The sequence below is a fragment of the Cupressus sempervirens genome, chromosome 9, assembly GCF_028749045.1.
Source record: "Cupressus sempervirens isolate cs-2001-9-10 chromosome 9, ASM2874904v1, whole genome shotgun sequence".
In the NCBI taxonomy this organism is placed as follows: domain Eukaryota; kingdom Viridiplantae; phylum Streptophyta; class Pinopsida; order Cupressales; family Cupressaceae; genus Cupressus; species Cupressus sempervirens.
In genome coordinates, this window is record NC_143126.1 from 582,290,658 (window position 1) to 582,306,196 (window position 15,539).

The 15,539-nt window shown below is 29.6% G+C and overlaps 1 protein-coding gene across 1 annotated transcript; it reads left to right on the plus strand.

Moving 5' to 3' along the window:
* The first annotated feature begins 10,136 nt into the window (after positions 1-10,136).
* LOC149540015 (HXXXD-type acyl-transferase family protein) lies at positions 10,137-14,503 on the plus strand. The gene is made up of 2 exons (XM_089802642.1): positions 10,137-10,616; positions 13,628-14,503. Exons 1-2 carry the CDS (start codon positions 10,137-10,139, stop codon positions 14,501-14,503), a joined length of 1,356 nt encoding a protein of 451 aa, XP_089658768.1.
* The last annotated feature ends 1,036 nt before the right edge of the window (positions 14,504-15,539 follow it).

A 15,539-nucleotide genomic window follows, 5' to 3' on the forward strand; every position in this document is an offset into this window, starting at 1 on the left:
TACTATGGTCTGTACAAGACTAGATATCACCCAAGTATTGGCAGTCCTTAGTCAATATATGACTAATGCTAGAAGGGTGCATTGGGATGCAGTTAAGAGAGTGTTCAGATATTTGAGAGCAACATATGAGTATTGCTTATGTTTTCATGGTAACTCTTCTGTATCTCAATATTCTATTTCCATTCATGGATATGTGGATTCAGATTGGGAAGGTGACATTAACAATAGAAGATCCACTAGTGGATAGGTTCTCATGATGTTTGGTGGTATAATTAGCTGGATGAGTACGCAACAAGCTATAGCTGTTTTTTCCACTATGGAAGTAGAGTACATGGTAGCTACTCATGCTTCTAAAGAGGCCATTTGGATTAAGAGAATCTTGTGTTCTGATATTGGTTTTAATGCAAGACATATTACTATATGTTGTGATAGCCAAAGTGCTATCTGTTTATAAAAGAATGTTACTTTCCATGCTAGATTAAAGTATATTGATGTGCAATATCATTTTATTCATGATATGGTAGAAGATGGAAATGTGAAGTTAGAAAAGGTTACAACTTTGGAGTGTGTTGCAGATGCATTGACAAATCTAGTGAGCACTGAAAAGTTCAGATGGTGTGTTGGCTCTATGGGCCTATGCTATGATATAATAACTTTTGCAAGGTCTTCATTAAGTAGGAGATGGTTGGGATAAGGTGACTCAACCTTACCAAAATTTATTATTTTATTTTCACTTTCTTGGAAAGTTGCTACATGAAACTGTATTCTTTCACAAAAAAAAAACTTGGTGTAGAAAAATAGAGAGCGCTTATTTTTTTGTGATTTATTATGTCATGTTTTATTTTTATGAAAGGGTTGTGCATAAGGAAGTCTCTAAAATAATTTTTAGATGCATTCAATGTAGATTATTTAGAAACAATTTCCTCTTGTATGAAAACTCTCTAAGTACAAAGCATTGTTGTAGAGAGTCATAAGAGAGAGAATTATTCGAAAAACATTGTTATGCTGCTAAAATTGTTTTGGATTTGATATCATAGCCAAATACTCTTGGAGAGTTTTGGCTCTATAGATTGTATTGTAACTATTGTTTCTAATAATACAATTGAGTCTAGCTTTGGAGTGGAGATTTTTTCCCGAGAAGGGTTTCCCATGTATATCTTGTGTTCTGTGTTTATGTGTTGAATCTTTTTGTATGTGTTTATTTAGATTGCAATAATTTAAGATTTTGTGAGATAAATTTCAACATCATATCTTAGGTTAGATTTAGCATTTGGATGTGTTTTCGCATTTAGAATTCCTTTCATTCAACCTGAGCATTTTTATGAAAATTGACATGCAAAAGAGTTATAGAACTAACACTTGCACCTTTGAAGGGTACACGGGTTACACTGATAGTGTTATATATGTTACATAATGTCAATGTAAGCCTATTTTTCAAGTAATTTTATTCAAGTATCACCAATAATTTCAATGAGAACATTCTCCATATTTAAAATGATGAAAATATCTTGCATCTCTCACCCATATTGACATTGATGTTTGAGAGAAGAGCATAAGTTGTAAATACTCCTAAAATTATATTAATATGTGATCTACATGTGCTTAAGATAGCTGACATAATGTAAGAAAGTTTTCCATACATAGATAATGCTTAAATTATAGGTGTAATGTGAATACTTGAATACATGAAGGGAGAATAGTGGAGAGTTTTGTTAAGTGTAGGTTTACACTCACTACTTTCATTTTCTTGAAAATATTTAAAGCCTTTTTAACAAATATATTTTGTGCACACCACATTTTTTTGTTGTATTTTGTTAAACAATTCATGGATACCACTATAACTTCTCCCAATATTCAGCTTCCCTTTTTTTTTTTTTTTTTTTTTCTTTTACCAATATCCATACCCTATTTCAAATCCCCTATTTTTGGCATAGGAATTAAATTTGAAAGAGATTTTTCAAAAAACAGAAAATAAAATCAAGGCTTATATTCATATATGATCTACATATTCTCTGCAAAAGTTTAAAGGGATCTATATGGAAATAGTTGAATATTTAAATTTGACTTTAAGGTGAAATTGTTTTTTATACTTGCTAGGAAATTCTTAGAATCCCAATCCTATTGGATTAGATAAAAATTTATATTAAAGTTTTTACTTATTATTTATTTTTTATATTTTATTTATTTTTACAATGCAAAATATTAAAATCTAACAAACTGAAAAAAAGTGACAATGGTGCATTGCTATCAAATAGATAAAAGGCTTGCAAAATGGTAAAATTATGGTTATGCCCTAATAATAATAAATAATAATGCTATTAAATAGACCTAAATTGATAGTAATAATGTGAGCTCCCCTAAAATTCTCAGTCCTTACATATGATTATTATTAGTTAGCTCCCATAGATCAATCCTTAAGTGTTAGTATATACAAGGAGTTATCAAAAGGAAAATATTTATTAGGTGTATAATGCACATCATTTGGATAAGTGACTTAAGATAGTTAAGAACTATACATGATACTACACATTTTCAATTTCTTTTATACATTTTCAATTTTCTTTCCAACCATTTACATGTCTAGTGTAAACCTCAATATGTATCCCAAATGTCGATGAAGTTTACTTCAAATTCCATTCTCTAGCTAATTGTTTATAATTATAATCTTTCTAGCATCAAATTTTGTTCAAATAGTATATTTATTTCCTAAAAATTTTGATTTGGAAATACTCATTTAGCGCACTTGAATGATTGGAATAAATTTTACATGTGTTAAATGATATCAATGTATTGTTGATAATTTTTTTTTTGGATATAGTAAAGTATTTGGTAGGATAATAGTTTTGGAGGTTTTAAACAATTTTAAAATAAAAAAGAATTGAGATATATTTGACCTCAATGTTCCTAAAGCATATATATTTTCATTTAATATAAGTTCTTGTATTTTCATTTATAATAATGTAATAAAAAATATTTTATATTTAGATTCATATATCTCATAGATATAAATGGATATATTAGTCTATTAGAAACATTTTCTACCTAACATTTTATTTCATAGATATAAATATATATATTTGTCTATTAGAATTATTTGCTAGCATTTTCTACTTGACATTCTACCAACATTTTCTACCTGACATTTTGTTTTGGGTAATATGTTTAAAATTTTGAAAAGATTTTGTGAATTCTTGTTCTATATAAGAAGTTTAAAAGTTCATATTAAGTTCATTAGTAATTGATCACATTTTGTTTCAATGCCATTTTATTTTAGCTTTATTATTTTCTATATAATTATTTTTCTATCTCTTCATCTGCCCCCTCTCCTCTTCCTATTTATTTTCCTCCTACTTTATCTTTATCTCTCTCTTCATAATTACCTTCCACTTTGATATTCAATTTTGATTCATCTATCACCAATCTCTCCATGTTTTTCCCTTATTTGTTCTTCCATAAATCCCTTTTTTCATCTCATTATTTCTCTCACTTCACTCCTATATAACTTCTCATATTTACCACTTTCTCTATCACTTTTAATATTTGTATGCATCTTTCTATCTCTTTTGCCACCTTTCTTCTTCTTCCATATATCCCTTCTTTTCATCTCGTTATTTCTTTGTCTCTTTCCACTCCTATATAACTTTCCCTATCCATCTCTTTTTTATTAATCTCTTTCTCAATTACTTTTTATATCTATATGCATCTCTCTAGATCTTTTTCTTTTTCTCTCTTTTTATATTTGTCACCTTCACACACAATTCTCAATGTTATGGTGCAACAATCTCCATTATAACCTTTAGTGGTCTATCAAATGAGTGAGCAACATGATGTATCCACTTTATTGCTAATAGATGTGAGTAATATGATAAAAATTTGAATTGTAAAAATATTATTTAAAAAAATGATAGTTGTAATGTAATTTTTTTGTCAACGTGACTAGTATTCTTTCCATGTCCATATTTCTTCATAATTTCCCTTTCTATTAATCTTTTGTCCATTACCATCATTATGTTGATTTCACACATGGCCAATATGACATTAATGGTTGATTAAACCCATTTCAAGTACAAAATATGTTCAAATTTTTTTTTTAAAACACTTCAATATAAGAACAAATTACATTAAATGAATGGAAAATTTTAATAATGCCCATGAGGCCAAAGTAGCCTAAGGGATCACCTAGGAAAGCATGCCACTTGAGAGGGTGGGAGGACCCTAAGTATTTTGGAACTACTTCTTTAGGCCCATTCTTCTACAATGAATGTTGATAATTAAATTTGTTGTCCTGTCCAATTGTGTTTCCTCAAAAATGCAATCCAAATTCTCTATTGCTAGGATATCATCATACCTGGAGCACATGCCAATGTATGCTAGCCATTCCATGATAAAATGTTTTTTTGTATCCACCACTCATGTGTTGAAAAATTAATATATTTTTATCTCCCATTCTTCCTTTGGTAGTGTCCACCTACCCATTTCACACCTCAAGTGATGGGAACCTGCTCTAAGTTGACCTATGAGCATTCTATGCTTTCCAATTGATATTTGCTCCTATGTATGCTTTCTCCATGTGCTCTCTCTTTGGATTAAATTCTTTGATATAATAATCTTTTTTGTGCCCTTTGTGTTGTCACAATAATTTTTTATTTCATCATTGTTATCTAGACATTCTTGCATACTAATATTCCACTTTTCCATCCATTTACCATTTTGTTTAATCCACACATTTTTCTTCCATTAAGTCTTTCTTCTATGATCAATTTAGGCCATCACTAGTTTTCCATTCTTTGAGTTTTCTTTGAATAACATAATAATCGAACAACCTCTAACGGAAAAGTGGATCTTGTAAGGAATGATGGTTTTAATCTTGAGATTACAAATGATTAAATGTTTGTGGATTCTTTCTATTTATCTCTATTTTTTATCTAACAAATTGTTGCCCCAAATCTCACATCAATAAAGGGTCATTGGGGTAACCAACAAACCCAAGAGTATCTTTTTGATTTTCCAATCCCATAATCCTACATCTATTTTGTAAAGAATATAATACTTTCCATCGTCCCTAAATTCTTTTTGCTCTACAAGTGTCCCAGTTGAGTTTGTTATGAAAGTTGATTCCAAGATATTTTTACTTCTCCATAGTCTCCAATGGGTTGCCAACATAAAAAAAAAAATTTTGTTTCTTATTATTTCTTTTCAAAGAAAAAATCATCACTTTGGTTTTGCTAGTGTTCACTTGCATCCCAGCCAATAGACATAAGGTATTAAGCACATTCTAGTGTTCCTTAAAACCCTCAACATTTTTAGCAATTAAAATGAGAACATCCACATATAGGAATGACTTTATCAAGTAAAATGAGATCATCTGCATATTTAAACTGAATCTATCCAAATCATCCATGAAAAAAATTATTTAGAGATTGTTGCCTAATGCAAGGGTTACCTTCAAAAGCATCTATGGCCTTTTCAAGGATTTTGTTATGGAATAACAATGACATTTATATATCCGCGTGCATTAGACAGAACATTTAAAACCCATATGCATTGAAATATGTGCATCAAAACAATTAATTTGTGAGCTTAAGTATAAGAAATATAAATGCTTCCAATCTAGTGAAAATATATGGCATTTTGTTAGGCCCAAAAATCTGATATAATGGAAAAATAATTAAAACCAAAATTTTTATTTCTATTCATTAACATTCATTACATAAATAAGGTAGTCATATAGTAGTTCAACTACTATTTAACAACTACCAAAACTAAAATGTATTTACCTAATTCTATAACCCTAATGATTAATACTTTAACATTCCCTCTTAATCAAAAAGGGTTACATGAAATTAGGAGTATTTTGAACTCCTCTGTCTATTACCTTGATAGGTATCACTTTGAGGCTTATTTTGTCCCTTTGAATTAGCACAATTTGGGTGCATAATTACTGAAAATAGCATGGGTGCAATGTACTTGTATTTTTCATGTTACAATTTGATAAGAGCACACTTTAGATGCAATAGAATAACACACATTGGGTGTTATAGACTTGTTTGTTTGTATTACAATTTGATAAGATGTAGTAACTCCAATAGGTTATAACTTCTTCAAACACCAAAATCTTCTCTAGTTTAGTTGTTTGACATTTTGTCAAACAATTTGCAAGCAAGCTTTGATACCAATGTAATATCCTCTTACAAGGAACTAAAATGCAAGTGCAATTCTTTTGGTATTTTCAATGCAACTACATGGAAACTAGATATGAAATGCATAACTACAACCAACTGACATTTTGACAAACAATTGACATAAAATAATGACTACAAAAATGCCAAAATTTGATTTTGAATTATCATAGCAAAATCATATGCTTATAAAGTAAAATGCTAATTACTAATAGTTACAAGTGGAACTTGATAATAATGATGCCCAAGAATGGAAATGAATCAAACATAGATACTGCAACACGACACCGTGCATGCGTACTGTAGTAGCCAAAATCTATTCTCCAATTTAAGCACAAATAAAATTCATGAATTGAAGCTCTCTTGAATAAAAAATTTAATGGATATTTCACCATCTCAAATGGTTGCAACACTGAAGATTTGATGTTCTCCAATGGTTGACTGAAATTGGAAACTTTAGTTTCTTCTCCCAACTTAATATCAAATGCAATTCACAATAATCGAATGATAAAAAATGAAGCTCTCACCTCTATTTATACTCTTCCTTCACCCTTCTAGAAGGAAATAAAATATTTAATAATTGCATTCTCTAGAAGTTTCTCCCTTTCCAATAATTAATGTGCTTTTAGGAAATTACATTACTAGAAGTTTCCCCCTTCCAATAATTAATGTACTCACTAGAAGCTTCTCTCTTGCAATACAATAATTAATTGTGCTTCTAAAAAATTAAATTAGTAGAAGTTTCCCCTTCCAATAATTAATGCACTCTCAATTAATTAAATTAATTAAATATAAAGTCACCTTTTTATTTTAATTTATTTAGTGACTATATAAGAAATTAATTTAATCAATTTCTCCTTATTTCTCCACTTAGCCTTTGGAGAATCTCAAGGCTAAGAACTCTACTAAGATGCTAAAAAGATGGGGACATTACATGAGAGCACACATTGGGTGCTATGAAATAACACAATTTGGGTGTTACGAATTATTTTGTCCATATGATATTTTGATAATAGCACACATTAGGTGCAATAAACTTGTTTGAAAATGGTATACAATGAGTTATTGTAATTGCCCCTCATTTGAACTTGAATCTGGAACTCACTTGAACTTGAATCTAAAATTGCACTCGCTTGAACTTGAATCTAACATATACAAAATTTCCTCCCCTTGGCAGAATATCCTCCCCTTTGTAGATGAGAGGAAATAATTCTAATAACATGGATTCATGTGATAAACCATTGGATAAGATACCACATATTTGTCTTCATTGCTTCAAATAGGTGGAGTGCATCAGTATGGATCAAAAAATTTATTTCCAACATAAAGAAATTCTTTTTTTCACCAATAAAATTTCATGACCATGACTATTGTCATAATCACAATCTTTCTTGAAATTATTCTAAATATGTCACAATTGCATAATTTTGATAAATATCTTATACTAGTTTGATGTAGAGGATCAAATAGCTCTCTCAAATTTATATATCATTTTTTGTCAAATACAAATAAACATTCTTCACTCTACTCTTATACATCTAGCCATAGACAAATCCATTTATTTCTCCACTTTGTTAATAATAGTACACCTTTTCCGAATAAAAAATATTCACTTGACATTTAATCTTCATGACATAGCTGAATGCTTTTTGAAATTCCAATATCATGCAATAGTTATCAATTAACTTGGCCCAAACTTGACGTATTGTATTCAAGATTCTGTTTTAAAAACTTGCTATTATGAAATATATATTGAACTTTTCAAATAGTATTTACTGCTAATGCTCAAATACTAGACCCGGTAACAATCCAACAAGCATTATTTAATCTAAAATATAATTAGATACCAATCTTTGGAAAAAACTTTTAAAAATCTCAGAACCAATAAATTGAGTATATTAACAAGCTCATGAAAATACTTCAATCTTGCTTGCATGTCGATTTTTGAGTCTGTCCAATATTGTCCATTGAAAATAGTATATAACTTTATTCTTGATGATATTTAATTCAAGAACAAAAACATACTAGACACTGAAATGACTTTTTCAAACAAAGAACCAAAAATGTTTGAATCATAAATTCCAATATTTGCTCCATCCACTAATCAAATTTGGACAAAATGAAGTCTTACTCTGCAATCAGTTCTTAAACCAAACATGTATCAGTTTCCATCAGATTTGACAATATAAACATAGACATATTCCGTATCAATTTACAGAATACCAAAATGATGTAAATAATCAGAGAGAGAATAAACAATATTTTTTTTCTCATTATCAAAACAAACTTTATTAAAATATTAAACATTACTCAACTTGCAACCATCCTTTGTTCCACCATTTCTTCATGGGAATGGTCATGGTTCCTTATAACTAGGGAATCCAAAATAACTACATTCTATTTCCCTCTCCCTTGTTGTATCAATATTCCCTACTTTGATACCATTGTTAGGCCCGGAAATCTCATATAATGGAAAATAATTAAAACATAAGCAAAAAATTTCTGTTTCTATTCATTAACATTCATTACATAGATAAGGTAGCAGTTCAACTGCTATTTAACAACTACCAAAATTGAAATGTATTTACCTAATTCTATAACATTAATGATTAATATTTAACAATGACATTTATGTACAATTCAATGATTAGAAATCGTAAAATGTAGAAAAAAATGACTTTTATTAAAAAAATAGTTTTGCTGCTAGTGGTTTTGTCTTTGATCTTTGCAAGTTTTAGAAGCCTTTAAATTTTTGAAAAATAAATGTGTAAGGATTGTGCCACATCAGTGTATTTGTCAGGCCAATAAATTGATGGGACAGGCTAATCTCAAGACAAAATGTACTGAAAACAAAACAAAGTCAGACCGTTTATTTCCAGAGTCACCTAGTGATTTCTTTTCAAATATTTTTGTTTTTTTTGATTGAAGATCAAATGCTGAAATTTTGAGAAAAAATCATAATATTTTCAATTTTTTGAAAATTGGTCAACCATACAATTTGTAGGAGGATAGCCGCTTCCAAATTGATGAAGGATCAAGTTTTTTTGTGACAGATAAGGAATTAAATAATTATTTTTACAGAATAAGAATATTTACAGTATCATATTCATTGTGAATGGAATCAAAACATACATGAGTGCGATGTTGCTTAAGCCTCGTGTACTCTGCATAATTACTTTTAAGTTTTATGTACATGCTCTTTGAGGGAAATAACACGGTTTCAACCTCTATGACAGATTTCTTTCAAAATCATTTTTTACCGACTTAAATTTCTTGGGAGCTTTAAATGCCTCTGTCACCACAAAGCCAGATGTGATTTCTACATTTCAAAGAAGAATAACGAAAACAATCACATTTATTCTATGGTTACACAAAAATTAAACAAACGGTGTCTACAGTTGATCTTAAAGGAGAAATTAAAGACATGAGTCCTTAATGTGAGTCCAAGTAGTACAATATTTGCAGACTTGGAGAAATTAAAGATGTTCCCTACATATTAAATTCAACTCATGGAATTTAGACCCACAGAAGTGGGTAACAACCAAATCCATTTCTCTATAGTACTCTTATGCAAACGAATTTATTTCCTACATCACCATCTTGGCACAAGTCATTTTACTATTCACACAAGCCATTGCATGCAACGTGTAGATAGAGTAGATATAAGTTAGGAAGGTGGCCACAAAGAGAATGACCAATATGTTACAAAACCTCTCACTTAAAACGAGTCTACAACAATGCATTTCTTATCCAGAGTACCCATATCAGAAAACTCTAGAAGTTAATATGGAAAGCATGAATTATCTTCTATGACATAAGTAGTTATTTTAGTCTTGTATTGCCCACCATCTTTGTGAGCATGAATACTAAAATCTCCTCCTTTTACTACTTATATACCCCACTCAACTCGTCTTCAAAGAACACAAATCAAAACTTGAAGGGAGAACCCAAAAAAAAATGTCATCGAGTTGTGTCAATGAGTTAGAAGCTCCTTGTATTGAGATCAAGATATGTGTGAAAAAGAAAGGTGCAGTTATTCCAGTGGCCCCAACTTCCACTCATTCTCTTTACCTCTCTAATCTGGATGACATGGTGGGAACACGCTTTCTTACACCCACCATTTATTTTTACAGTAGAAAAGAGGGTCTTCCTCTTCCACATGATGGATTGAGGGCGGGGAAAGTGATAAGGAGGGCTCTTGCTGAGGTGTTGGTGCCCTATTATCCTCTCGCTGGAAGGTTGAGAGATGTTGGAGGAGGAAAATTGGAGGTGGATTGTACGGCACAAGGAGCTTTCTTTGTGGAGGCCTCTACTGATTTGGCTTTGGAGGAGTTGGGATCTCTTGCCATGCCCAATCCCTCATGGAAGCCACTCGTTTACTGCTTTCCCGGGGAGGAACATCTCACCATACTTGACCTCCCTCTCCTCATTGCTCAGGTTTGAAATTGGTCTACAAGATAACTTATAACTTATTTGGATAATGCACTTTTAGGGTTTGCTCCTTCGTTTTTCTTATCTTCTACATTGTTGTCTATATAGAGAGGCTAGCTTTCACCATAATTAGGGTAGAAAAAAGTAGTCAATTTGAGGTCATAGATAGATAGTACATATATTGATAAATAAATGTTCATGTTAGAGTTCTAGTTTAGAAAATTCTATGAGATGTTTATTATTAGAGGAAAAAGAGTTAGAATGGAATTTGAAATTCTGAAATCCTCGTGGAGTAAGTTGTTTTCTTCCTACCACCATGAATGCCCTTGACCAAACTTTGGGAGGCATGCAAATGCTCATATAAGATATTAGTGAGAAATAGACCAAACTTTGGGAGGCGTGCAAATGTTCATATAAGATATTAGTGAGAAATAGAATAGAAATTAACAAATCTATAGGGATAGAGGAGAAATATACATGGCAAATAACTATGCCCTCCCCCCTGCCTTAAAGCTAATTGCTTTCAAGTGTCTATATCAACACTTCAATAATAGATTTAGTACATACTATAAATCAATTTGAAGTGGAAGAGACACATTTCAAAACTTTGTATAAGATATCAACATGCAATTAAATAAAGACAAACAAATTCAGGAGAGTAGGGGTATGTAGAAAGTAGGTTGAAGTCATATAATTTTCTTCATATATTACTAGGTTTGAAATATACATAAGAAAATAAACTAACTCTTTTCAAGTGTATATTATCATCTATTTAATAGATTTATATATTTTATAAATCAATCTTAATTAGAAAAGACTCATTTCAAAAATTTATATAAGATATTGTAGATAATAAAATAGAGATAAACAAATCCACCAAGACAAGACTATAATGAGGTGGACTAGATTCATCTTATTTATTTCACATATTACTAGGTTTGAATTATACATCAAAATAACCTAACTCTTTTCAAGTGTATATTATCATTTGTATAATAGATTTATACATTAATTTTATTTTTTGTCATTTATAAGAATAATTTTTAAATTTATTCATTTTTTTTTATAAAATAAATGTTTATATATTCATTTATAAAAAAGTTAAGTTCCAAAGAAATCATGGAATGCAAGTTAGAATAAAATAAAGGTAACTATGAATGTAAGCAAGAATATGAGGTGGGTTGTCCAATTTATTCCATGTCGAAAATAAAGGTGGGAAGATACTTATTTGAAGAGCTCAAATGACATAATCATTGAGAATATAACCAAAAAAAACATGACCTAATGGAAACAAGAATACTTAAGAGGGAGAGGTAGGTTCCTATTAGTCTTAACTAACACACTTTGAATTTTGATTGATTTAATTGGTTCAATCACATTAATGGGTAGTCAAATATTTGAATTATCAAATTTATAATACATTAAAGTTTTGAATGTCTTACTTAAACTTAGCCATTGGAATTATCATATAATACATTAAAAAATAGAATGTATTTTAAAGCCAGAACATTCAAATAATTAGTTTATCCATAGACTAATAGAATACATTAATAAATTTCACTCTAAATTATAAAAATAAATTTAAATTGATCACATTCTTTTAAAAAACTTCTTGCTCTCAATCAAGATCATAATTATTGTCATAGTTATTTTTGAATTTTAAATTAGAAATATTATCATAGTTATTTTACTTTATTTTATTATCATTAATTTTATATTAAAACAATTTTTATTTTTTATTGGTATAAAATATAAGATAAAATAAGTTTATTTTTTATAGTCTTTAAGATAATTAATTAATCATATTTATTATTATATTATATAATTTATATTTGTTAAAATTTTAGGGAGTTCTTAAAAATGAAATGTTTAATCTTATAAAATTGTTAAAAATTGTATACATTTATTATGAAAGAAATGATTTTCAAAATATTTTACTAGGTAATGTCAAAATCATGATCAATCTATCTTATAGTGGAAATAAAATTTGATTGCTTCTTCTAACTCTAAAAATGTAACTTTTCTTGTTTGACATTCCTATTAATCCGTGTGAGAAATCCAATTTGTCAAAGATAATCTTTCTCATGAGGAAATATTGAATAATTATGACCTCTTTTAGTAGATAACAAATGATCACTAACCGCAATCATGGTCCCTGGCCATTAAAACAAGGCCGCGTAGCAAAATAACATTGTTGATTGCAACATGAATATTTTATAGTATTTTTATTTCTCCTTATTACCAACAACTATTAAAATACTTTTAAGAAATATGATGGATACTTTTAAACGGTATGAATTATGAAAATATTTCTCTGAACAATCTTTTCTCAACACCCAATTAATAGCACTTGCATGTCACCACCTTGAAAGATGAATACCCTCTTCATCCTTAAATTGGTGGTACTCCCAATAAAGGCTTATGCTGATAATTCCTTACATGGTTTAAATGATAATAGATATATCATTTGTATAATAGATTTATGCATTAAAATTTTGTTGTCATTTATAAGAATAATTTTTAAAATTTTCATTGTTTTTATATTGTCATTTATAAAAATAATCAAGTTGTATTTCTTTGGCTAAGGTTGAAATTATCTAATAGTATTTATATGAACTACAAACTTCATTAACCTATTATCCAAATTAATGAGATAGTATTTTATAATTTAAAAATTATTTTTTATTATAAATGTTCTTATCCTTTTGAAAATTTTAGGCATATCATGTGGCTATTAAATTGTAGTTATGATATAATTAAATCAAATGATACATATTTTCACCAAAAAGATTAAATAATCTAACTTGAATAGGTTTTAAATAAAATATTTAATATGAAGGAGTACAATCTATATATTTTGTTAATTTAGAAGACAAAGAATAAAGTAGGATTAAATTATTTTGAAATAATATTTATGATGATTATGTAATTATATGCTGTTATTAGTTTTCATTAGAATTTATATATACACAAAAAACATCTTATGAATATAATTGAGAAAATCTTATATGATTCAGGTTACATATTTCAAGTGTGGGGGATTTGCACTGGGATTGAGAATTTGTCATTGTATATGTGATGGGATGGGAGCAATGCAATTTATGAATGCATGGGCAGAGAAGGTAAGGGGAGCAAGATTTATTTCAGTCCCTCCTTGTTGGGAAAGAGAGAAATTAAAGCCTAGATCTCCCCCTCTCATCCAATTTAAGCACATGGAATTTGAGAACATTGAAGATAATTCTAACTTGATGGGCCTCATGTCAAAAGAAAAATTAATTCAAAAGGGATTCTGCTTCAACCATAAATGCCAAGCATCTTTGAAGGAGCAAGTGTTCATGGAGTCAGGGTTGAGATGCTCTACCTTTGAGGTGATGGCTGCACATGTTTGGAGGTCATGGATAAGAGCTCTTCAGATCACTCCTAAAGATCAAGAGATCAGACTCACTTTTGCAACCAATGGGAGATCAGTGCTTACATCTCCTATTAAAGAAGGATTTTATGGAAACTTTATAGGTGTAGCATGTGCTATGAGCACAGTTAATGAGTTGACTAGTAAATCATTATCTGAAATTGTTCATCTTGTCCAAATAACAAGGAAATCTATCACAGAGAAGTACATACGATCTACAATAGATTATTTAGAGGTAAAAAAACCCACTAGGATTGAGTTCTCTGGAAAGCTAGCAATTACTCATTGGACTCGATTTTCTTTGTATGAGACTAACTTTGGATGGGGAAGTCCTACATATGCAGGGCCTATTGATCTCTCTCCTTTTCCACAGCTATGTTTATTTACACCACATCACAAAGAGAGTGGCTCCATCATCGTATGCATATGCTTACCTCTCTCTTCAATCAATAGCTTTAAATTTTACCTCATGCAAAAATATTAAAGGTAGACCCATGTATCCACAATCCAATTGACTTCTCCTTCAACTTATTTTTGAAGAGATAAATGTTTTTTTAAATTGTATCATTTTCTATCATCTTTAGATTGTAATAAATTATTTCTTGTATGTTTAGTTCTTCCTAAAGACAGGAATACTATTGCAATCAAGAACAATTATTTAAATTATTTCAACCAATCATGATAAACAATTAAATGTTTCTAGAGCAAATTTCTATAGTTCAATTTAATTTTTTATTTTAACGAGTATAAAAAATTTCATTTATCTATATTTTTAAATTAAATAATTGGTAGATCAAAAAGAAATGTACAATATCAAAAGAGGGGAGGCAAACCTCAACCTCCTAGTTTAATTGGTAATCCATAATCAGTCAACTAGCACAATATGTAATAGTTTCAGCGAGATTACAAAAAGAGAAATTAGATAAGCTAATCCAGAATATCATCACGATCATCAATCCACACAGTCCATCCCAGCTCTCCTTCCATCCAAACAACTTTCTTCTGCTCAAGAATATGAGCAAAGAACTCAAGTCTATCAGAAAAAGGGCCTCTAGTATCCCGCATCTCCTTAATCAGCCGCTTAAGAGCTTCTTCAAAAGCAGCCTAGTCATCAATAATGCTAGCTCATTCCAGCCCATGTTTCATTTCGTAGATGAACATAGTAGCATGCCCATCACGGAGAAATCTTTTTAGCTTGTCCTTCTCAAGTTTCATAATGCAGCACACCTGTGAGATAATCTTAAAGCGTATGAGTTTCAATTGAAACAAAGTAAGGGATCTACCAAGATCTTGGAATTTGTCCTCATTTATCTATATTTTTATTGGCCAACACTAAAAAAATGTAAGGGAGAATAAAATTTTTTTTCTTAAATATTAAAAAATTATTGATAACTACCCATCATTAATAAAAAAACTTATAAAAAAGGCAAAAACCTACAACACAATGGTAAATTGTGAGCCTCTTGAATCTACCAATGCTTAATAAATAATAATAATTAATCACAACACACAATAATTAA

What these genes read in the sequence shown, in the direction of transcription:
- LOC149540015 (XM_089802642.1), top strand. Translation starts at nt 10,137, where the DNA reads ATGTCATCGAGTTGTGTCAATGAGTTAGAAGCTCCTTGTATTGAGATC. An exon ending in TCCCTCTCCTCATTGCTCAG is followed by an intron (nt 10,617 to 13,627) that starts GTTTGAAATTGG and finishes TATATGATTCAG; the next exon opens with GTTACATATTTCAAGTGTGG.